General features: G+C 46.1%; 2 protein-coding genes across 5 annotated transcripts in view; one reads left to right on the forward strand and one right to left on the reverse strand.

Annotated features, from left to right (window-relative positions):
* The window catches only part of LOC115176370 (epithelial discoidin domain-containing receptor 1), an 81,373-nt gene extending 74,311 nt beyond the window's left edge, over positions 1-7,062 (forward strand). For 3 of the 4 annotated variants that reach the window (XM_029736357.1, XM_029736356.1, XM_029736358.1), the window contains 6 exons: positions 94-226; positions 640-767; positions 1,797-1,994; positions 2,382-2,649; positions 2,818-2,967; positions 3,161-3,301. In XM_029736357.1, the coding sequence (XP_029592217.1) occupies positions 94-226; positions 640-767; positions 1,797-1,994; positions 2,382-2,649; positions 2,818-2,967; positions 3,161-3,301 (1,018 nt within the window). Of the gene's footprint in view, positions 1-93; positions 227-639; positions 768-1,796; positions 1,995-2,381; positions 2,650-2,817; positions 2,968-3,160 lie in introns of all 4 variants that reach the window. The other variant, XM_029736355.1, reaches the window with a different exon arrangement.
* Positions 7,063-7,117: 55 nt separating this feature from the next.
* On the reverse strand, positions 7,118-25,285 carry LOC115176373 (flotillin-1-like). Its single transcript, XM_029736359.1, has 12 exons — positions 25,154-25,285; positions 24,346-24,407; positions 23,472-23,547; positions 23,013-23,103; positions 22,717-22,860; positions 14,095-14,214; positions 13,331-13,579; positions 12,919-13,100; positions 11,938-11,983; positions 10,438-10,575; positions 9,993-10,157; positions 7,118-9,880 (listed from the first exon to the last, which is right to left on the reverse strand). The coding sequence occupies exons 2-12, from the start codon at positions 24,386-24,388 to the stop codon at positions 9,854-9,856; spliced, it is 1,281 nt and encodes a 426-aa protein (XP_029592219.1). The 5' UTR covers positions 24,389-24,407; positions 25,154-25,285; the 3' UTR covers positions 7,118-9,853.

The following is a 25,285-nucleotide window of genomic DNA, read 5'->3' on the forward strand; positions in this document are numbered from 1 at the left end:
TGTTCTTATATTCATATATTTTATTGCCTTTTTTGTGTTTCTACCCTAAAGTGTGTAAATTTCAATACAATTAGCTGTGATTTGTCTTGTCAGTGGTAACAACACGTATGCAGTGCCAGCCCTGACCTCCCCCAGCCCCACTGCAGCAGACTGCACCCCCCTGCCTGAACTGCCACGACACTGTCTGGTCTTCAAGGAGAAACTGGGAGAAGGACAGTTTGGAGAGGTGAGTATGCCTGTGTGTGTGCTTGTGTGTGTGTGTAGACGTGTTTAACTATACTGTGTGTGCATGTGTGTGTGTGTGTGTGTGTGTGTGTGCATGTGTGTGTGTGTGTGTGTGTGTGTGTGTGTGTGTGTGTGTGTGTGTGTGTGTGTGTGTGTGTGTGTGTGTGTGTGTGTGTGTGCATGTGTGTGTGTGTGTGTGTGTGTGTGTGTGCGTGTGTGTGTGTGTGTGTGTTAGCTTGACAACTCTCACTAAATTCTCCCGCTGCTCTGTTGTTCTCTACATTCTTTAGTCTGAGACTGGCATCATTGAAGTAATTTGTTGTGACGAGGGGTGGTTTTCTGATCATGTGAGAGACTTTTAGTTGTGGTTGTTGGTTGTCTGAAGGTAACTTTTCCTATTGGTTCCTTCCTCAGGTGCACCTGTGTGAGATAGAGAGCCCTCAGGACCTGCCTAACCTGGAGTTCCCTTTCAACGTGAGGAAAGGACGCCCTCTGCTGGTGGCTGTTAAGATACTGCGCCCTGACGCCTCCAAGAATGCCAGGTCTGTCTCAGGACAGTTCATCTAAATCATTTGGAACAATTACCATTTCTAGATCTATTAAGAACATCTAATTTTGGTACTAAAGTTTTGTTTTTCTTTCTCAGTTTCTACCTCTCTCTCACTCTCTCCATCATCTCTCTCTCTTACTTTTCTAGCTTTTTCTAGTTTCAATTGTTGATCTCTCTCCACCCCTCTCTCTCCACCCCTCGCTACTCTCTTTCTCTCCACCCCACTCTCTCTCCACCCCCCCACCCCTCGCTCCTCTTTCTCTCCACCCCTCGCTCCTCTCTCTCTCTCTCCACCCCCCCACCCCTCACTCCTCTTTCTCTCCACCCCGCTCTCTCTCTCCACCCCCCACCCCTCGCTACTCTTTCTCTCCACCCCGCTCTCTCGCTCTCTTCATCCCCCCACCCCTCGCTACTCTCTCTCTCCTCACCCCCCACACCCCCGCTACTCTCTCTCTCTTCACCCCTCGCTCCTCTTTCTCTCTACCCCCACCCCTTGCTCCTCTTTCTCTCCAACCCGCTCTCTCTCTCTCCACCACCCCTCGCTCCTCTCTCTCCACCCCGCTCTCTCTCTCCACCCCCCACACCTCGCTCCTTTCTCTCCACCCTGCTCTCTTTCTCCACCCCCCATCCCTCGCTCCTCTTTCTCTCCACCCCGCTCTCTCTCTCCACCCCCCGCTACTCTTTCTCTCCACCCCACTCTCTCTCTTCACCCCCCCACCCTTTGCTACTCTCTCTCTCTCTCTCTCTCTACCCCTCACTCCTCTCCCTCTCCACCCCCCCACCCCTCGCTCCTCTCTCTCTCCACCCCCCCACCCCTCGCTCCTCTCCCTCTCCACCCCTCGCACCTCTCCCTCTCCACCTCCCACCCCTCGCTCCTTTCCCTCTCCCACCCCCACCCCTCTCTCTCCACCCCCCACTCCTCTCTCTCCACCCACCCCACCCCGCTCTCTCTCTCTCTCCACCCCCCACCCCTCGCTCCTCTCTCTAATCGCTCCTCTCTCCCCCTCTCCCTCCCTCCTAGGAATGACTTCCTAAAGGAGGGGAAGATTCTGTCTCGTCTGAAGGACCCCAACATCATCCGTCTGTTGGGAGTGTGTGTGAGCAGCGATCCTCTCTGTATGGTCACAGAGTACATGGAGAGTGGAGACCTCAACCAGTACCTCTCACACAGAGTCCTGCTGGACAAGACTGGACCCACACACAACACCCCCACCATCAGGTAATACGCACACATAGTACACACACACACACACGCACGCGCACGCGCACACACACACACACACACACACACACACCGTACGCACACATAGTACACACACAGTACACACACACACACACAGTACACACACACACACATAGTACACACACACACACCGTACGCACACACAGTACGCACACACATAGTACACACACACACACACAGTACACACTGTAAGCACACATAGTACACACACACACACACACCGTACACACACAGAGTACACACACACGCAGTCACACTCACGTTTTCTTAAAGACAGATGCATATACACACACACCTGCATCTGAAATATTGTATTTCTGCCTCTATCTCTTCTCTTCTTCTTCCACCACACATCCCTCTCAGTTACCCTGCTCTGATCGCCATGGCCAGTCAGATAGCTTCAGGGATGAAGTTTCTGTCGTCTCTGAACTTCGTGCACCGTGACCTGGCCACAAGAAACTGCCTGGTGGGGGGTGAGAAGGGCGAGAGCGGGGGCGACCGGGGCGGGGAGCGACCCATCAAGATCGCCGACTTTGGGATGAGCAGAAACCTGTATGCTGGAGACTATTACCGCATCCAGGGGCGGGCTGTGCTGCCTATACGATGGATGGCCTGGGAGTGTATCCTGATGGTGAGAGGACACACAGGGGGAGGGGAGGAAGGAGAGAGAGGCATAAAGGAAACAAGAGAGAAGATATGAGGACATTACAAAAGAAAGAAACAAAATGGTGGTACAAGTAGTAAGTTAGCAGTGGTAAATAAGGTACTAACCAGTAACTAACAGTGTGTGTCTCTGCAGGGGAAGTTCACCACAGCCAGTGATGTGTGGGCGTTTGGTGTGACTCTGTGGGAGATGCTGAGTGTGTGTCAGGAGCAACCCTACTCCAACCTGACTGATGAACAGGTCATAGACAATGCTGGAGAGTTCTTCAGGGACCACGGAAGACAGGTACACACACTCAAACACACACTCCTACAGTACAGTAGCACTACATTTAAGTGTGTAGATGGAATGTTTAACCCTCATCTCTCCCTCCTACCTTTTGTCTCCACCCTCCACCTCCCCCTTTCTATCTGTCCCCCCCATCCCTCCTCTGTCTCTGTCCCCCCCATCCCTCCTCTGTCTCTGTCTCCCCCCCCAGGTGTATCTGAGCAGACCAGGTGTGTGTCCTCAGGGTCTCTATGACCTCATGCTGAGCTGCTGGAACCGGGACTGCAAGCTCCGCCCATCATTTGCCCACATTCACTCCTTCCTCACAGAGGATGCCATGAACATGGTGTAGAGAGAGAGAGAGAGAGAGAGAGAGAGAGACGGCTCCTCCTACCTTCATTCATCACAGAGATGAGTGCTTTGAGCGAGGGATGTGTGTAGAAGAGGTGGAGGTGTAGAGGGAGAGGTGTGCAGTAGAGGGACGGGTGCCTGCTTGTATATTTTGTATTTCTCTATGATGGGCGGATGTGGCCGAGACACCGCTGGTTCGGTTTTCACTCCCACAAGACAGACCCCCCCCCCCCTCCCCTGAGTAGACAGACCCCCCCTCTCCCCTGAGTAGTCTCTACAGTGTAGCACAACAATGGTCGGTGCGGTGGTGGGTTGGGGTCTGATTCTGCATGGTCCGTCACTGGTCGGCCAGCTAACACAGGGAAGCTGTAAGACAGGTATGGGGAGGTGATGTGACAATGCTTGGTAATGTAGATGAAGCTAAAATGAATGTGTAACGCTGATTAACGTTTATCAAAGAATATCAACAATACCAATCTGATTATGTATCAATGTCAGACTTTAATACTTTGAAATGTGATTATAGTTTAATAGCATATTAACATTTTAGGATAAACTTAATAACACATCGTCTTATATAGATATTTTATTACTTGACCTGCTAATGTTTTTGGGATTGTATAAATCATGTTCTAGGGTTACTGGTGAAGGTCTATATATATTCTCATACTGTCAACATTTCTCCATCTCAAAACGGTACGCACACATTTTTCACAGAGATGAAATTGCACACAAGGTTTGCTGTCTTAGTACTATATATAAAACGAGTATGTCCCAGTAAACTCCAGTATGTTTCACTAGTTTTCAGTATAACCCAGTTCCTCCAGACCCTTCTTCCCAGCCCCAAACCCTCCACCCCAGACCCTCCATCCCAGCCCCAAACCCTCCACCCCAGACCCTCCATCCCAGCCCCAAACCCTCCACCCCAGACCCTCCATCCCAGCCCCAAACCCTCCATCCCAGACCCTTATTCCCAGCCCCAAACCCTCCATCCCAGACCCTTATTCCCAGCCCCAAACCCTCCACCCCAGACCCTTATTCCCAGCCCCAAACCCTCCATCCAGACCCTTATTCCCAGCCCCAAACCCTCCACCCCAGACCCTTATTCCCAGCCCCAAACCCTCCATCCCAGACCCTTATTCCCAGCCCCAATCCCCAAACCCTCCACCCCAGACCCTTATTCCCAGCCCCAAACCCTCCATCCAGACCCTTATTCCCAGCCCCAAACCCTCCACCCCAGACCCTTATTCCCAGCCCCAAACCCTCCATCCCAGACCCTTATTCCCAGCCCCAAACCCTCCACCCCAGACCCTTATTCCCAGCCCCAAACCCTCCACCCCAGACCCTTATTCCCAGCCCCAAACCCTCCATCCCAGACCCTTATTCCCAGCCCCAAACCCTCCATCCCAGACCCTTATTCCCAGCCCCAAACCCTCCATCCCAGACCCTTATTCCCAGCCCCAAACCCTCCACCCCAGACCCTTATTCCCAGCCCCAAACCCTCCACCCAGACCCTTATTCCCAGCCCCAAACCCTCCACCCAGACCCTTATTCCCAGCCCCAAACCCTCCACCCCAGACCCTTATTCCCAGCCCCAAACCCTCCACCCCAGACCCTTATTCCCAGCCCCAAACCCTCCACCCCAGACCCTTATTCCCAGCCCCAAACCCTCCATCCCAGACCCTTATTCCCAGCCCCAAACCCTCCATCCCAGACCCTTATTCCCAGCCCCAAACCCTCCACCCCAGACCCTTATTCCCAGCCCCAAACCCTCCACCCAGACCCTTATTCCCAGCCCCAAACCCTCCATCCCATACCCCAGTCTAAGGTTCGGTCTCTAGTCTCATGGAGCCAGACGAGGCTGAATATGGCATTATATTCCTCTGGCCTACCCGTTACAATTTAGCTTTAAAGCCTGGCAAGCAGAATAATGGTATCTCATAAACAGGCCAGTAGCAGACATAGCAACAGGTGTTCCACCAGCAGTCTAACACCAGGCTTTAGACAGACACACTAACACTGCTGTCAGTCAGTCAGCTCCTCAGCCCAGACTTGGCTGGCATTGTGACTATAGTCTGCCACATTCTGCCTCCCACTCCAACCAACTTTCATTCTGCAGTCTCACTCATATCTCTCACAACTGATCCACTCTGAGCTGTAACTATGGAGTTATACTGGACTGATGTGAACTGATCTGGACTTGAGGACTCTTTCCAGGACAGGAAGTGTGTGGTTGTTACTCTACCAGACCTCCAAACTAAAACCCTTTGGACCTCCAGAGCCAGAGAGAAGTGACTGGTGTCACGTGACGTGAGCCTCACTGACTGAGAGAACAGGTACAGCAGGGGAGGTGCGCTGTGAACCGCTACAGCCTATGAGAGTTGAACTTAACAGAAGAGAGTCGTCCTTCCTGATGGGAGCTGGAATAGTACAGCCCACAGCAACACAGACAGCACTGCCTGTGCTGTGACATCACATGTGAAACTGACAGTTGTGATTGGTGACTAGCTGATGAAACAGCATAACATGGATGGACAGATGGATTGACGACTAGAGGGGAGTGGGGGCTGATATATGTAAATGACCATTTTCATGTGTAAGTGAGGTGAGCGACGTGATGACTTTCTACCAGCGATGGATAGCGAAGCTGGGTCTGACTCAGTGACCCAGATGGAGAAAGGAGGTTCATGTATATGTCCAATACACTACCAGCTGCACTTTAAAGGCTGTTTCTGGCTGCAGGCCCCAATACCTGCACTAGAATACTAGAGTCGTGGCCAGTCTTGGGGCATAGTTACAGTACTTGTAGTTTAACAACTAATTAACAGCACTTTCAGAATAGGTCCCCCAACACTGGTATGCTAGTTACTATACTAGTATCATGTTGGTATGCTAGTCTGGATGTTGGAGCGTACAGACAGTCTATCCCCTTGGCGTTAGAACCCATAGCAGTCCAACATGGCACTGCTGGTCAAGATAGATGTAGTTCTAAACAGAAAAACAGGTCAGTGTCTTGTGATTTATCTACTTAAAGTGGATCATTTATTCATGATTCATATCAGTGGATTGTTGTTCAAATAGAACTGCCTCATAAAAGGTGTTCTCAAGGAGGAAAGTAAAGGTTTGGAAAACCTCCGCATTATGAGGAAAGGCAGAGTACACCAAATGCTCATCCTGCCAGTGTTACATACATACCCATCAGACCTAATGGTTAAAACATCCCAATCACACAGAACCTAACACTCATGAGGAGAGGAACACTAACAACTGTATCCAAAGCCTTTTAGTTTGTCAGTGACCTTTAATCTACATTATCCCAACATAAGCTGACCATGGTGGACTCTACCTTACTGACTGTAGTTCTGTATAATGTGTCAGGTTAGATTAAGTTAATCAAATAATCCTTATTTACTGATTGAATGAGTGTGAATGGAGGTTCCATATGAATACAGTATGTGCTTCTCGATTGACCTTTTTCGATACACTGTAGCCCAAATAAACCCATATTTGTATATATATTTCCTGTATACGTACTTAGAATCTCCTTGTCAGTGATGACGTCATCCTTTGTCTTTGAAGCTGAACCTGATGTGTACATATTTTAAGGACAGAATTTTTATTTCATTGACTAATATATGGAATTTCTTTGTTACAGTTGGGGTCTCTTCCTTTTGTTCCTTTGTAGAAAGCTTGCTACCTTATCTTGATGCCATTGTGTTGTCTATTTTTGTAGTTTTAATAAAGTTAATCTTTCCAAATAAAGCAAGGAAGAATGTTCTACTTGTCATTAAAACACACACACACGACCAAGGGTTTACGTTAGGAAAGCAGAGTTTGTGTTTATATGATGTTACAATAATTTCATTCCAAATATTTATAATATTCATAACTTAGTGCACTTGCATACCAAGTTTACACTACACGGGAGGCCAGGATTATTTTGGCAAGTCAACAAAGTATAGACGAAAATAAACACAAATCACATTTATCTAAGAGCAGCTACAGTACAGGAAAAGGTTAAGTCACACATCATTGACTGATGTAATATACAGGTGTGTGCATAAGTGAAAGCAGTAGAATTGGTTTGGCGAAATTGGCTTTCATTAATATCTTTAAGACGTAGCATGCCTCTAGATTGTTCATGTTTAACCTGGGGTGATAGTTTAGCCTTTAGGTTGAGAGAAAAATGGGAAACTTTCAACTTAGTCAGGCACTTGGTAAGAAAATGCATAGACAGCCAGATAGCATGTAAGCTTTGGGGTAGTATTCAATCCGGTAGAGAGAAGTAGCTTCTAGAATCCTGAGCAGTGGTATAGAATTAGAAGGATTCTATTTCTATGGTATAGAACAAGTCCCTAACAACTACAACAACCCTATACTACAAAAGGATCAAACAGAGGTGTGACCAGCATAACAAAAATACACCATTCTAATGATAATACTACGATATGAAAGGATAGCTCCTGATTAAAATGTATATGGTCTACTCCAGTCTATAGAAGGTCCCTGTATACCTCACCGGACCATGTAACTTAACGGAAGTCCACTACAGTAGTGTCTGTAGCCTGGTCCCAGGTCTGTTTGTGTTTTTGCCTGTTCCATTGTCATTGTCAAGGGAAACATGTTTGGCATGGCAATTCTATAAGGATTTGACAAGAAAGCAGAAACAGACTGGCACCCAGGCTAGTTTCTCCATTCCCCTCATCTACACACATACCTTCACCTCAAACAGCACATCCACCAGGCACCACGTGACTGACAGTACACTTGACCTAGATAAGAGACTTCTGAGGTTAGTCTTCAGCAGGAAAACCCCAGTCTGCTCCCTCCCTTCCAATCACTTCACAGAAAATCACCACCTTTATACAGTTATAGCACAGTAGAAGCTCTGATCTAAATCAGTCTAGGGTTTAGAAACACACTGGAACTAAGCCATAATGGTGTAGATGACAATCTGTCTGTTGGATAAACAACACTATAGTAACAGAGAATCTGTAGTTCATGGTTTTTTCCTTTGGTAATTAGATTAGGTACCATCAGAGTCGGTACTCCATTGATTGTGTCTATGCCAGTATTGTACCAACAGAGACAAGAGGTTTAGTGTCAACCCATCATATAGTTTGTGATCTCATCCCCCACAAATGGCAGAGTCATGGCAAAAAGCCCACAAATCTTAAAACACAGACTTACAAAAACCAGCATAATCTGCATGTAACTTGGCTTCTATTGTAATATGGCTTGTACTGATATGATTAGACTTTAAAACAAGGCCCTGGCCATTCTAGAGGGTCATCTTCTAGATATCAGTAGATAGACTGATCTAGGTTCTACTGTCAGGGGAGCACATAGTGGAAAACGACTTTGTCCATAAGGTGGTAGACAGAGGTCAACAAGATAGAACATCGTTATGTATAATAACATGACTACCATTATCTAAATTCTGATTGTGGACATTTCTTCATTTTTTCCCAGTGAAAGTAAAAATAATTTCTTCTTCATTTGCAAAGCAATTGATAGCAACTAAGCAAGCTTTCGATGCTGAGAACCTTCTAGAACAACTGCAAATGTTGACAAAACAATCAGCTGACAAACCCAACAATGACATGGATGACCTCATACTGCCACACTATTATTATATGAACAATAAAAAGGCACTGAGAATGAAAACATCATTTCCCAAACACAACCACATCCCAATGAAATAACATTCTATGAATTACAAAATACAACTATGTGACAGGCAGAAACAGTTGAACAGTTTATATGGACCCAAACCTGTAATAGAGGGAGACAGAAAGGCAGGCTTGAAGCAGTGATTAAAACACACTGAATAACGGACGGGGAAAAGAGAGTACAGAATGGTAGAGGAGGCTGAGTTACTACCAGAACTACTAAGGCTGTGTCATGCAAGTCCAAAGTGCTTTTCTTTCCTTCATCCAAGCTGATCTAACAGAGTTATGAATGACCACGAGACAAACTGCCCCAGTAGGCCTACAACATACAGCTAGGAACCACCTTCCGGAAACACCTGAAACCCCACCTCTTTAAGGAATACCTGGGATAGGTATTTAGATGCACTATTGTAAAGTGGTTGTTCCACTGGATATCTTAAGGTGAATGCACCAATTTGTAAGTCGCTCTGGATAAGAGCGTCTGCTAAATGACTTAAATGTAAATGTAAATGTAACCATCCTCTGTTTTCAGATCAGTGCCAACAAGGCCCAGGAAGCAAGAGGGGAGGCCGAATAAGAGTGTTGAGACATGCCCTAAGGAGACATGCATGCACGCAGACAGACATGCATGCAGACAGACAGACATGCACGCAGACAAACATGCACGCAGACAAACATGCACGCAGACAAACATGCACGCAGACAAACATGCACGCAGACAGACATGCACGCAGACAGACATGCACGCAGACAGACATGCCTGCATGCAGACAGACAGACATGCATACAACTACACTAGGTAATAATAATTATAGGCACAAGGAGGCAGTCTGGAGTTCCTGGTCTGACAGTGCGACTGTCTCAGTCACTACGCTCCATTCTCAGCCCATTCGGGTGGACAGGCCAACCTGTGGAAAGAAGGGGAGAGAATGTCAGTGTTTGTCAACAAATATGTTCACATACTGTATATGCACACACAAACACAAATACTATTTTCCTCTCTTCCACACACACAGAGACCTGTGAGATGTTGATTCCAGTGAGTTTCTCCACAGCAGCTGGTAGTCTGGTCATGATGTCCAGAACCTCTCCGGTCAGCTTGGCCGCGCCCACCTCTCCCCCGCCGCTGGAAACCATGGTAACCTTCTGGGCCATGGAGAGGGGCCTGCTGATCTCCTCTGCTATCTAGAGGACAGGAGGAGTGATGGCAGCTTCAGGAAGAGAACAGCAGCAGACAGGACTGCAGTAACAGTACACATGTCTGTCTGTCATCTAATCAATCTGTCATCCATCTATCCTTATATACACTGAATCTGACCATTTATGCATCCATCCAATCTCTTCATCTCTACATCCATCCGCTTAAACTCTGCATCTACTGAACCGCTTTCCCATCAATCCTTCTCCCTATCCATGCACCCTCCCAGTCTCTAGTAGAACCAGTCCTATTCTCAGTGTGACTGACCAGTGGAAGTTTCTCCAGCAGCATGTCCACCATGGCTCCCTCCCCGTACTGTTTAAAGGCCTCAGCCTTCTTAGCCATCTGCTCTGCCTCGGCACGACCTTTAGCCTCCAGAGCAAACGCCTCAGCATCGCCCCTCATCTACACAGACAGGATAGAGACAGGGAGAGAGAACACATTAGTTCAAATAAACAAAGGTTGTGTGTGTGTGTGCATATATATATATATATATATATATATATATATATATATATATATGAAAGAAGAAATAACTCGGTTGCCAGTTTATTAGGTACACCCATCTCATACCGGGGCGGGTCCAGAACAGCCTGAATTCTTCGGGGCATGGAAACGTTGCTCAATAATTGGTTTCAAGGGACCTACTCGTGTGCCAGGAAAACATTCCCCACACCATTACACCACCAGCCTGTACCATTAACACCTGGCAGGATAGAGCCATACTCGTGCTGCTTACACCAAATCCTGACTGCCAGCATGACGCAACAGGAACCGGGATTCATTGGACCAGGCGATGTTTTTCCACTCCTCAATCGTCCAGTGTTGGTGATCATGCGCCCACTGGAGCTGATAGGAGTGGAACCCGGTGTTGTAGTCTGCTGCAATGGCCAATCCGTGACAAGGACTGACGAGTTGTGCCTTTCGAGATGTCGTTCTGCGCCGCCATTTGTCTGTTTGTGGCTAAGAGCTGGCCCACCTCTTAGTACAATTCTTGATGTTCTCCTCCGACCTTTCTCATCAACAAGCTGTTTTCACCAACAGGACTGCCGCTGACTGGATGTTTTTTGTTTGTCGCATCATTCTCGATAAACCCTAGACACTCAGTAAACCCCAGCTGTTTCTGAGCTACTGGAACCGGTGCGCCTGGCACCGACGATCACACCACGCTCAAAGTTGCTTAGGTCACTCGTTTTGCCCATTCTAACGTTAAATTGAACAGTAACTGAATGCCTGGCTGCCTGCTTTATATAGCAGGCCACGGCCACGTGACTCACTTTCTGTAGGAGCGATCCATTTTCATGAACAGGGTGGTGTACATAATAAACATCTGAACCACAAGACACAGGTGGGTGGTTGTTTTATGAAAAATATATCCAAATGGGAAATGGACTGTTTATAAGGATGTGTATAATATATGAAACAGGATGAGAGAGAACCTATCCTAAAGTAAGGTTGTATTAAGGGAAGTGAGCGATGTCTACAAAGAAGGAGACAGGGAATTTAGAGTAGAGACGGGAAGAGGAACAGAGAACACCAACCTTAATATGGAGAGAGGGGAGGCAGGGGGAGAGAAAGAGAGCAAGTGGATGAATGAGAGGGTGGAAGGGACAGGCTGATGGGGAGAAGCTAAGACAGGAGGCATATCAGACAGCTATTGTACTGGGGGTGAAGAGACTGATAACAGGAGTGACATGAGAGTGGAGGGGAGTGATAGAGAAGAGAGAGGAGGGAGGGAGGAGAGAAGGGAGGCGCTGCTGAACTCACTCTGATGGACTCTGCCTCTGCCTCAGCCTCCATGATGAGCTGTGCACTGTGAAAGAGACAGTTTGAGTTGAGCTGAAGAAATGTTGGACCTTTAACAGGACTCACTGTCCAGGACAACTGACTAGTACGGAACAGAACATATCCACAGTTCTGACATACCCCCATCATTCCCCTTTTATGGTGACAATAAGGCCTTTATTTGCTGTTTACTTTAAAAGTATTGTAATTACACCAAAACAGTATCTCAAAGAAATAGCAATGGTGAACTTGATCAAATGTCCTGGGCGGCCTGTATCTGACCGTTTCTGAAAGACAGAAACAATTGCAAATGGTTGTGGACCTGTAAATAGATCGTTTGCAATAATCGTTTTGCATTCCCTTTTTCCCCAAACATAAATATGCTGAATTCTGAAACATGGTGTACCTGGGAAAAAAATGACAACTACAGCAGGGTTACTTACAGCTGTAGCCTACACACTTCAATGTAAAACATCAACCACAGACCCATATCAACTGTCTGTTATAAACTGCGCTCCCTGTAGGATGCATAGGCTATTATAATTGTTTTAAATTGCTCTAGCTAAGCCTATCTAATAGCTCCAATTAAATGAGAGGTGCATGGTAATTTGTTGTATGGCTACTTCAGGAATATGAATATGGCCAGAAAATGAGGAATGTATTCTGCAATGATCATTATTTTAGAACGCAAAAATAACAGCAAATGATTACATCTTGTTATTATATTTAGCTACTTGTTTTTAGTTATGAATAAGAGTGTCCTCATAAATTCTCCATTTGCACAAGGTTACTTTTGCCTTTTAGCAATGCAACACTACAAACGTTGTGTACACGTGGTCTAGAGTCTGCAGAAGGAGAAGTACATTCTCACCTTAAGTTTAGTTTTAATAACTGACAACTTTTGCATGCAGGTTTTGGGGCAAATTTTGTGCGTACAAAACGGCCCTGGGGATTGTAACATACCGTTCAGCCTCAGCCAGTCTCTCCAGACGGTATCTCTCTGCCTCAGCAGGCTTCTTCACCTTGGCCTCCAGCTCCATCTCCTTGCGGGTGATCTCCTGCTCCTGCAGCATGATCTGCTGAGACCTCTCCACCACCTTCACCTGCATCGTCTCCTCCTCAATCCGCTGCTTCGTCTTCGCCACCTACATAACCCCAATAATACAACGGATTTAGAAAAACACAGACACTTTACATCAAAAGTGATGGCAGTGGAGGGAATTTGAGGATCATGCACGTTTCTCAAGTTAGGATTCTGCCCTGTGTAAATAAACGTGAATATTTTCTGTTATTAGAACAGGACACACTGCCTCGGCTGTGTTGTGCGTCTGAATGAGAGGATCATTGCACGGCCCAGAGTTTGGTGGTAGGATACCTGCAGCTGATAGGCCATCTCAGACTCTGCCTTCTTGGTGTTGACCTCGTAGTCGTAGGAGGCCTTCTTCAGCTCGTAGTCTCTCTGGGCTTTGGCCATCTCGATCTCATTCAGATACTGGGCCGACACCTTCTCCTGCATGGCCTGGGCCTCACGGATCACCGCGTCTCGTTTGTACTGAGCCTCTCCGATCCTGGCATCCTTCTGCACCTGAGCTGTCCTAGCTTTACCCAGGGAGGTGAGGTAGTCCTGACAGAGACAGTGTTAGTATTATTAGTATAATAAACCTGGTAGTTTGGGTGCAGCATGCTGATTGGCTGAAACAGCATTTCAGCAGTGTGTATATCAGGCAATATACCACAAAAATACTTACTGTTCTATTTATGTTCATAACCAGTTTATAATAGCAATAAGGCACCTCGGGGGTTTGTGATATATGGCCAATATACCACGGCTAAGGGCTGTATCCAGGCACTCCGCTTTGCATCGTGTCTAAGAACAACCCTTTGTCATGATATATTGGACATATACCACACCCCTTTCGGACTTATTGCTATTATAAAACTGGTTACGAACATAAACAGAACAGTAAACAAGTATTTTTGTGCAGGAATTTGTCTTTCATTCTCGAACACTGACTTTTAAAAGACATTAATATTTTTACCAAATCTGTGCCAATATCTCAATTTCAGACTTTTTTCTGTAACAACAATCCTTGACCTTCATACTGTAACGTCGCTGTATATTTGTCAGAAAGAACAAACCTGGTCATCGTGAACGTCTTTGAGCGTGTAGCTGACCACGCCGATGCCCATGTTGACCAGGTCAGAGGAGGCCACCTTGAACACCTGCTCAGAGAACTTCTTACGGTCCTGGTAGATCTCCTACAGAGGAAGGATAATATAATAATACCATTTAGCAGACACGTTTATACATTTTCGTATTGGTGGCCCCAACGGGGATCTAACCCATGACTAAGGGTTAGATATAAGAGCATCTTCAACTCACCAACATTACGACCAGGAATACGACTTTCCCGAAGCGGATCCTCTGTTTGGCCCACCACCCAGGACAATGGATCAGATCCCAGCCGGCGAGCCAAAACAACGACGCCGTACAAGGGGCAGACGGAGCGGTCTTCTGGTCAGGCTCCGTAGACGGGGACATCGCGCACCGCTCCCGAGCATACTACTCGCCAATGTCCAGTCTCTTGACAACAAGGTAGACGAAATCCGAGCAAGGGTTGCCTTCCAGAGAGACATCAGAGACTGTAACGTTCTTTGTTTCACGGAAACATGGCTCACTCGAGACACGCTATCTGAGTCGGTACAGCCAGCTGGTTTCTTCACGCATCGCGCCGACAGAAACAAGCATCTTTCTGGTAAGAAGGGCGGGGGTGTATGCCTTATGATTAACGAGACGTGGTGCGATCATAACAACATACAGGAACTCAAATCCTTCTGTTCACCTGACTTCCTCACAATCAAATGCCGACCGCATTATCTACCAAGAGAATTCTCTTCCATTATAATCACAGCCGCATATATACCCCCCAAGCAGACACATCGATGGCCCTGAACGAACTTCATTTGACTCCATGTAAAACTGGAAACCACATATCCTGAGGCTGCATTTATTGTAGCTGGGGATTTTAACAAGGCTAATCTGAAAACAAGGCTCCCTAAATTCTATCAGCATATTGATTGCGCAACTAGGGCTGGCAAAACCCTAGATCATTGTTATTCTAACTTCCGCGACGCTATAAGGCCCCCCCCGCCCTCCTTTCGGAAAAGCTGACCACGACTCCATTTTGTTGCTTACAACCTATAGACAGAAACTAAAACAGGAAGCTCCCGCGCTCAGGTCTGTTCAACGCTGGTCCGACCAATCGGATTCCACACTTCAAGATTGCTTCGATCACGTGGACTGGGATATGTTCCGCATAGCGTCGGACAATAACATTGATGAATACGCCAAATCGGTGAGCGAGTTTATTAGCAAGTGCATCGGCGATGTCGTACCCACAGCAACTATTAAAACATTCCCAAACCAGAAACCGTGGATTGATGGCAGCATTCGCACAAAACTGAAAGCGCGAACCACTGCTTTTAATCAGGGCAAGGTGACCGGAAACATGACCGAATACAAACAGTGTAGCTATTCCCTCCGCAAGGCAATCAAACAAGCGTCAGTATAGAGACAAAGTAGAATCGCAATTCAACGGCTCAGACACGAGACGTATGTGGCAGGGTCTATACGGACAATCACGGACTATAAAAGAAAAACCAGTCCCGTCGCGGGATGTCTTGCTCCCAGACAGACTAAAACAACTACTTTGCTCGCTTTGAGGACAATACAGTGCCACTGACACGGCCTGCTATCAAAACCTGCGGGCTTAGCACTCACTTCCGTCATCATGAAGTGCTTTGAGAGACTAGTCAAGGACCATATCACCTCCACCCCCGCCGTGTGCAACTGGGTTCTGGACTTCCTGACGGGCTGCCCCCAGGTGGTGAGGGTAGGTAACAACATCTCCACCCCGCTGATTCTCAACACTGGGGCCCCACAACCTCCTGTACTCCCTGTTCACCCATGACTGCGTGGCCATGCACGCCTCCAACTCAATCATCAAGTTTGCAGACGACACTACAGTGGCAGGCTTGATTACCAACAACGATAAGACGGCCTACAGGGAGGAGGTGGTGTGGTGTCAGGAGTGTGGTGTCGAGACGTGGTGTCAGGAAAATAACCACACTCAACGTCAACAAAACAAAGGAGATGATCGTGGACTTCAGGAAACAGCAGAGGGAGCAGCCCCCTATCCACATCGACGGGACAATAGTGGAGAAGGCAGAAAGTTAAGTTCCTCGGCGTACACATCACGGACAAACTGAAATAGTCCACCCACACAGACAGCGTGGTGAAGAAGGCGCAGCAGCGCCTCTTCAACCTCAGGAGGCTGAAGAAATTCAGCTTGTCACCAAAAACACTCAAACTTTTACAGATGCACAATCGAGAGCATCCTGTCGGGCTGTATCACCGCCTGGTACGGCATCTGCTACGCCCATAACCGGAAGGCTCTCCAGAGGGTAGTGAGGTCTGCACAACGCATCACCGGGTGCAAACTACCTGCCCTCCAGGACACCTACACCACCCGATGTCACAGGAAGGCCAAAAAGATCATCAAGGACAACAACCACCCGAGCCACTGCCTGTTCACCCCACTATCATCCAGAAGGTGAGGTCAGTACAGGTGCATCATAGCAGGGACCAAGAGACTGAAAAACAGCTTCTATCTCAAGGCCATCAGACTGTTAAACAGCCATCACTAACATTGAGTGGCTGCTGCCAACATACTGACTAAACTCCAGCCACTTTAATAATGGAAAAATTGATGTAATAAATGTATCACTAGCCACTTTAAACAATGCCACTTCATATAATGTTGACATACCCTACATTACTCATCTCATATGTATATACTGTAATCTATACCATCTACTGCATCTTGCCTATGCCACTCTATCATCACTCATTCATATATTTTTTTTATGTACATATTCTTATTCAGGTAATTGTTGTGAAATTGTTAGGTTAGATTACTCGTTGGATATTACTGCATTGTCAGAACTAGAAGCACAAGCATTTCGCTACACTGGCATTAACATCTGCTAACCATGTGTATGTGACAAAAAAAAATTGATTTGAACCCTGGCGTTGCAAGCGCCATGCTCTACTAACTGAGCCACACAGGACAAGTGGGTTGTTTACATGCTGCTGTGCAGTTTGTTGCTAACGTTTCTTTGCTACCTGCCAACTTTACGGTTTTTATTATTGTTCCCCCTCACACAACTTTTTTCATTCAACTTTTTCACCCTGGACGCTTTATCTGGACATGGTTCTACACGACCTCCACCAGCCGAAGCTAAGTAGTAACATTAAACCTTCTAATTGCAGTCGCTGTACTCATAATATACAGGAGATTGATCGCCTTATGGCGAGGATAGCCATGCTGCAAGCCCAGCGTCAGATGCAATCGTTAGGCATGGGTAACTTCAGTGTAGGAAAGGATGAAACAGCGTCTGTGCCACCAGTAAGTACAGATAGTAGTATAAATCTCCTCACACAGTCCCCGCAGCCGGACAATTTTCTCATGGCTTCTGGAAGGAAATGCTGTAGGAATGCTCAACCAGTGTCGCTCATTCTGCCGACTGAAACTTTCGACCGGTTCTCCCCATTAAGCAACGAGTCAGTCCAAGTCTTCTCTGGTCTTCCCTCCACCCGTTACGGGGTCTGAGACGCCGAAGCCGCCCACCATTAGCTCTGACAAATTGAACACCCTAGTCATTGGCGACTCCATTACCCGCAGTATTAGACTTAAAAATAATCATCCAGCGATCATACACTGTTTACCAGGGGGCAGGGCTACCGACGTTAAGGCTAATCTGAAGATGGTGCTGGCTAAGGCTAAAACTGGCGAGTGTAGAGAGTATAGAGATATTGTTAGGATGAAGCAGTCTCTCACAACTAAATAGCTGGTTGAATACTGTTTTCTGCCCCTCCCAAAAGATAGAATTTGTAGATAATTGGCCCTCTTTCTGGAACTCACCCACAAACAGGACCAAGCCTGGCCTGCTGAGGAGTGACGGACTCCATCCTAGCTGGAGGGGTGCTCTCATCTTATCTACGAACATAGACAGGGCTCTAACTCCTCTAGCTCCACAATGAGATAGCCTGCTGCCTGCCCTGCACCCTGTTTGCCACCCTGCCACTAGCACAGTCAGTGTAGTCAGCTCAGCTAACCCCATTGAGACCGTGTCTGTGCCTCGATCTAGGTTGGGCAAAACTAAACATGGCGATGTTCGCCTTAGTAATCTCACTGGAATAAAGACCTCCTCCATTCCTCTCATTATTGAAGGAGATTGTGATACCTCACATCTCAAAATAGGACTACTTAATGTTAGATCCCTCACTTCAAAGGCAGTTATAGTCAATGAACTAATCACTGATCATAATCTTGATGTGATTGGCCTGACAAACATGGCTTGCTTAAGTCTAATGAATTTACTGTGTTAAATGAGACCTCTCCTCCTGGTTACACTAGTGACCATATCCCCCGCGCATCCCGCAAAAGGTGGAGGTGTTGCTAACATTTACGATAGCAAATTTCAATTTACAAAAAAATAAAATAAATAAAAAAGACTGCGTTTTCATCTTCTAGTCATGGAATCTATGCAGCCTACTCAATCACTTTTTATAGCTACTGTTTACAGGCCTCCTGGGCCATATACAGCGTTCCTCACTGAGTTCCCTGAATTCCTATCGAACCTTGTACCCATGGCAGATAATTCACATTTTTGGTGACTTTAATATTCACACTCCAAAAGGCTTTCGGAGCCATCATCGACTCAGTGGGTTTTGTCCAACATGTCTCCGGACTTACTCATTGCCACAGTCATACTCTGGACCTAGTTTTGTCCCGTGGAATAAATATTGTGAATCTTAATGTTTTTCCTCATAATCCTGGACTATCGGACCACCAATTTTTACATTTGCAACCACAACAAATAATCTGCTCAGACCCCAACCAAGGATCATCAAAAGCCGTGCTATAAATTCTCAGACAACCCAAAGATTCCTAGATTGCCCTTCCAGATTTCCTCCACCACAGACGTCAGAGTACAAAATCAGTTAACCACCTAAGTGGGGAACTAAATTTAACCTTGCGTAACACCCTAGATGCAGTCGCACCCATAAAAAAACAAACATTTGTCATAAGAAACTAGCTCCCTGGTATACAGAAAATATCAGAGCCCTGAAGCAAGCTTCCAAAAAATTGGAACAGAAATGGCGCTACACCAAACTGGAAGTCTTCTGACTGGCTTGGAAAGACCGATAATGCACGGCAGTACTAAGAACCCACACTGCAGCTCAATCATCCTATTTTTCCAACTTCATTGAGGACAATAAGAACAATCCAACATTTATTTTTGATACTGCCACAAAGCTAACTAAAAAGCAGAATTCCCCAAGAGAGGATGGCTTTCACTTCAGGAGTGATAAATTCTTAGACAAAAAGATCATGATCATTAGAAAGCAAATTACAGACTCCTCTTTAAATCTGCGTATTTCTCCAAAGCTCAGTTGCCCTGAGTCTGCACAACACTGCCAGGACCTAGGGAGACACGCAAGTTTTTAATACTATACCTCGACACATTGAGAGAAAATAGTCTTGGCCTCTAAACCTTCAAGCTGCATACTGGACCCTATTCCAACTAAACTACTGAAAGAGCTGCTTCCTGTGCTTGGCCCTCCTATGTTGAACATAATAATAGGCTCCCTATCCACCGGATGTGTACCAAACTCACTAAAAGTGGCAGTGATAAAAAGTCTCTCTTCAAAAAGCCTAACCTTGACCCAGAAAAAATAAAAAAGTATTGGCCTATATCAAATCTCCCATTCCTCTCAAAAACTTTGGAAAAAGCTGTTGCGCAGCAACTCACTGCCTTCCTGAAAAACAATGTATACGAAACGCTTCAGTCTGGTTTTAGACCCCATCATAGCACTGAGATTGCACTCATGGAGGTGGTAAATGACCTTTTAATGGCGTCAGACCAAGGCTCTGCATCTGTCCTCGTGCTCCTAGACCTTAGTGCTGCTTTTGATACCATCGATCACCACATTATTTTGGAGAGACTGGGAACCCAATTTTGTCTACACTGACAACTTCTGGCCTGGTTTAGATCTTATCTGTCGGAAAGATATCAGTTTGTGGATGGTTTGTCTTCTGACAAATCAACTGTAAATTTCGATGATCCTCAGGGTTCCGTTTTAGGACCACTATTGTTTTCACTATATATTTTACCTCTTGGTGATGTCATTAGGAAACAAATGTTAACTTTCACTGCTATGCGGACGATACACAGCTGTACATTTCGATGAAACATGGTGAAGCCCCAAAATTGCCCTCCCTGGAAGCCTGTGTTTCAGACATAAGGAAGTGGATGGCGGCAAATATTTTACTTTTAAACTCGGACAAAACAGAGATGCTAGTTCTAGGTCCCAAGAAACAATGATATCTTCTGTTGGATCTGACAATTAATCTTGATGGTTGTACAGTCATCTCAAATAAAACTGAAGGACCTCGGCATTACTCTGGACCCTGATCTCTCTTTCGACAAACACGTCAAGAACATTTCAAGGACAGATTTTTTCTATCTTTGTAACATTGCAAAAATCTGAAACTTTCTGTCTAAAAATGTGGCAGAAAAATGTTTCCATGCTTTGTCACTTCTAGATTAGACTACTGCAATGCTCTACTTTCCGGCTAAAGCACTAAATAAACTTCAGTTAGTGCTAAACACGGCTGCTAGAATCTTGACTAGAACCCAAAAAAATGTGATCATATTACTCCAATGCCAGCCTCTCTACACTGGCTTCCTGTTAAGGCTAGGGCTGATTTCAAGGTTTTACTGCTAACCTACAAAGCATTACATAGGCTTGCTCCTACCTATATTTCCGATTTGGTCCTTCCGTACATACCTACATGTACGCTACGGTCACAAGACGCAGGCCTCCTAACTGTCCCTAGAATTTCTAAGCAAACTGCTGGAGGCAGGGTTCTCCTATAAAGCTCAATTTTTATGGAATGGTCTGCCTATCCATGTGGGAGACGCAGACTCAGTCTCAACCTTTAAGTCTTTATTAAAGACTCATCTCTTCAGTAGGTCCTATGATTGAGTGTAGTCTGGCCCAGGAGTGTGACGGTGAACAGAAAGGCACTGGAGCAACGAACCGCCCTTGCCTTGCCGGTTCCCCTCTCTCCACTGGGATTCTCTGCCTCTAACCCTATTACGGGGGCTGAGTCACTGGCTTACTGGTGCTCTTCCATGCCATCCCTAGGAGGGGTGCGTCACTTGAGTGGGTTGAGTCACTGATGTGATCTTCCTGTCCGGGTTGGCGCCCTCCTCAGGTTTGTGGAGATCTTTGTAGGCTATACTCAGCCTTGTCTCAGGGTAGTAGGTTGGTGGTTGAAGATATCCCTCTAGTGGTGTGGGGGCTGTGCTTTGGCAAAGCGGGTGGGGTTATATCCTGCCTGTTTGGCCCTGTCCAGGGGTATCGTCGGACAGGGCAACAGTGTCTCCCGACCCCTCCTGTCTCAGCCTCCAGTATTTATACTGCAATTTTTTTAATTCGTTATTTTACCAGGTAAGTTGACTGAGAACACATTCTCATTTACAGCAAAGACCTGGGGAATAGTTACAGGGGAGAGGAGGGGGATGAATGAGCCAATTGTAAACTGGGGATTATTAGGTGACCGTGAATGGTTTGAGGGCCAGATTGGGAATTTAGCTAGCAATAGTTTACGTGTCGGGGGGCTCACTCTCTCCCCCAGGACCAAGTTTCAGGACTACCTGGCCTGATGACTCCTTGCTTTCCCTAGTCCACCTGTTCAAGCTGCTGCTCCAGTTTCAACTATTCAACTGTTCTATGGAATCCTGACCTATTCACTGGACGTGCTACCTTGTCCCGGACCTGCTGTTTTGGACTCTCTACCGCACCTCGTCTCTAACTCTGAATGATCGGCTATGAAAAGCCAACAGACATTTACTCCTGAGGTGCTGACCTGTTGCACCCTCTACAACCACTGTGATTATTGTTAACTGACCCTGCAGGTCATCTATGAACATTTGACCATCTTGGCCACGTTCTGTTACAATCTCCACCCGGCACAGCCAAAAGAGGACTGGCCACCCCTCAGAGCCTGGTTCCTCGAGGTTTCTTCCTAGGCTCCGGCATTTCTAGGGAGTTTTTCCTAGCCACCGTGCTTCTACATCTGCATTGCTTGCTGTTTGAGGTTTTAGGCTGAGTTTCTGTACAGCACTTTGTGACATCAGCTGATGTAAAAAGGGCTTTATAAATACATTTGATTGAATTTGATTGAATTTGATTGATAAGGGTCGACCAGCCATAACGAGTGTACCCATGAGTGTTCCTGTCAAATTGGCCTGGTCTGAGGGGCTTTGTCCCTTCTAGTACTTCTGTATCTACATGAGGAGGGGGTGACACCAGTAGCACACAGAGGAGATCAGCCAGAGCTACACAGGAAGTAAATGACAGACCAAGAGAATGAAAGGAGACGTGTTACTATTACATATGTTATAATAACTACAATCCGTTATTGCTCTAAGTTGCCAGGCAGGTTTGCTAGCCTTTTGGTAAGTTATGAGAAAGGTCAACGATGAGAAAAACAAGCTATGGCTTGTAGGTTGAAGTCAGCGAGACATTCAGCAATTCAAAAGACCAAGGCACTCCTTTAGGAAGAGAAAAGGGCACCAGAGGCAACACATGCCCTTTATCAGGATATGGTGCGGTGTGTAGCCTACCTCAACAGTCAGATGGGCGATGATGGCCCTCTGGTGCCCCTCCAGAGTTTCCAGGGCGATGTTGGAGACCTCAGCCTCAGACTTCCCCATGAACATCTGACAGGCTGTGGCCAGCATCTCCTTGTTCTGACCCTGGATCTTCACCTGCCAGAGGTCAGGGGTTAGAGGTCAAAGGCCACATAGGACAGATGGGGATTCCATGTGAGGTCAAATGTACCTATCCAATCAGAATACATGGCTACTTTCACATGTGCACGAAGTGTGTAGGGGCTGGGTGTTGACTTCTAAGTCCATACTTGGGCGATGCCAGTGACAGAGATGGGCACTCCATGACGGGTGTACACCTTATCACTCTTCACATTCAGAGTCAGGGTGTTCAGAGTGATCCTAACACAGACAGAGAGAGAGAGAAGAGGGTAAGGGGTCCAAAGAGGGAAAGTACAGTGAGAATAGAGAAGGATGACAGGGATGAGAGGAAAGTGAGAGGGATGGAGAAGAAAGTGAGTCAGAGAGAGAGAGTAACCACGGCTACAGGTGAAGGCTACAAATGACAGATTGTGTTGCATTATAAGCTTAAAATAGTAGCCTGGTATTCATATAGGCTTACTCATTTAACCACTTATGTTTCAGTAACAGTAGAGAATACACAGGGACTATGGGGCCTTGTTCTCTATACATGAATAGAATCCCTGAATGAAACATGGATAGATGAACAGATGGATAGATGACTGAAAGAAGGGAAGGGAGACAGCCACCTCTGGATCTGTTGAATACAGGGGAGGACAAACACTCTTCCTCCAGCGATCATTAGAGGAGGGGAACGACCAAAGCCTGGAGGAGAAGTGAAGAAGAGAGAGGGCAATCAGACTTTGACAGAGAAAAGGAAAAGAAATTGCCTTAGTATATACTAAAAAGGAGTGGGTTATTTGAAAATATGAGAGATGAGTTTACATTAGGCTATACTCTCTGTCAACACAGTAGTGCCCACAATTAACATGTCATGTACACACTGAGTCTATGACATATTAACTTTCCTACATTTAGGACTACATTGCAGCACCACATTCCAAACAATACAATGTAAGTGAGGAGCTAGCCTTTTGACAGCTGGTATTGTAAAATGTAAACAAAGTACTGTACTGTTTGAGCTGAACCCGATTAGAGATTCCTGTCCTGGTTTACTACCCAACTGTGGCATCCGGGGCACGTTCAGCAGGACACAATGTTTTGAAACATTCAGATAGAAATATGTAATATAGAACAAACATGCCTCTCCAACATGTAGATCAAGGGATCACGTTGGCTCTATTAATGACTTCTCTATCAGCAAAGTTTGACAACTGAAAGTGGCCCAGAGTTGCTAAATGGTATCACATGACACTTGATGATAGGCTAAAGTGAGTCACATGGCCCTGCATTACATTTACTGTTACTTGTACTGTAAACAATCACATACAGTAAACAACATAGGCCTATTACAGTTTCAAGAAGAGTCACAACAATATTGGGCCATGTAGGGCAATGGAGGTAAGGTTGTGTAGATTACCCAAACAGTTTATTTTTAGGGTTCTGTATTGTGTCATAATATTATGTTAATAAATATTAAACACATAAAACAAAACATCTTACCAGACACCACCATGGCTTCATTGGGTCCACATGTGTAGAACATCTTGATTTGGACCTAAGAGCTGTTTTGGTTAAGATTGTCAACATTAGACAGTCTCCACTTGGTTGGCCTAATCTTTCAACAATCCCTGGGGTAGTACTAGTCTTTTGCTGCTAGTTCCAATTCCAAATAGTTACTTTTGTGGTTAGTACTTGTGCGGAGAAAAGTAGGGCAATCAACTTGTGAAAAAGTGACAGACAGTCTGGGTGTAGACCAGACTACAGTTTAGAGAACGTTATTTGGCAGAATGGGACAAAGCAAAGGCGTTCCATCTCATCTGGGATCTAAGCAGATTAAATTAGCCATGTGGATCCTCCAACAGTGTTGTTCGTCAATCCGTGGTTTATGCCAGAAGGTACATTATAGTTACCGTCTGCCAAGATGTTACAGCTAGCTACATAGTTACCACAGATATAGTTTTTCTACTGTCTCTGGTTACTATAGCTAGCTAGCTAGGTCAACAATGTGAACGTTAAATACAGCCAATAGCTAACGTCAGTGCTCCAGTCCATTCTGTCACCCATACTGACCTGTTCTGTCTCCCGGCATCACCCCTCATGACCCACAGCAAATATTAGATGTATCTCATCACAGCAAAGTCTGACCACATTGTCAAGTACGTAACTTGCTGCTTTATGCCCCCGCCTCAACCAAATTATCTAGTTTAAGCTTGCTGGTTGAAAATCCAACGTTTACATTATGCTAGCTAGGTCCATAACAACCACAAACAAGAAACAAATACTTGTTATCTTGCCAACTGTAACTTACCAATCGATTCTCCCTAAAGATATGTTTCCCTGAATCGTCGTGTACACTCCAGATGGTTTTAATATACTCCGATTTACCTGACTTAACGACTGGCTCAAATAGTGGAACTGCAACACTGTTACTTAACGGAGA

The sequence above is a fragment of the Salmo trutta genome, chromosome 37 (assembly GCF_901001165.1).
Source record: "Salmo trutta chromosome 37, fSalTru1.1, whole genome shotgun sequence".
Lineage (NCBI taxonomy): Eukaryota > Metazoa > Chordata > Actinopteri > Salmoniformes > Salmonidae > Salmo > Salmo trutta.

Coding starts and splice junctions, on each gene's coding strand:
- LOC115176373 (XM_029736359.1), bottom strand. CDS start 24,388: ATGTTCTACACATGTGGACCCAATGAAGCCATGGTGGTGTCTG. Junction 14,215..22,716: donor TCGCCCATCTGACTGTTGAG/GTAGGCTACACA, acceptor CTTCCTCTGTAG/GAGATCTACCAGGACCGTAA. Junction 11,984..12,918: donor AGACTGGCTGAGGCTGAACG/GTATGTTACAAT, acceptor TCTCTTTCACAG/TGCACAGCTCATCATGGAGG.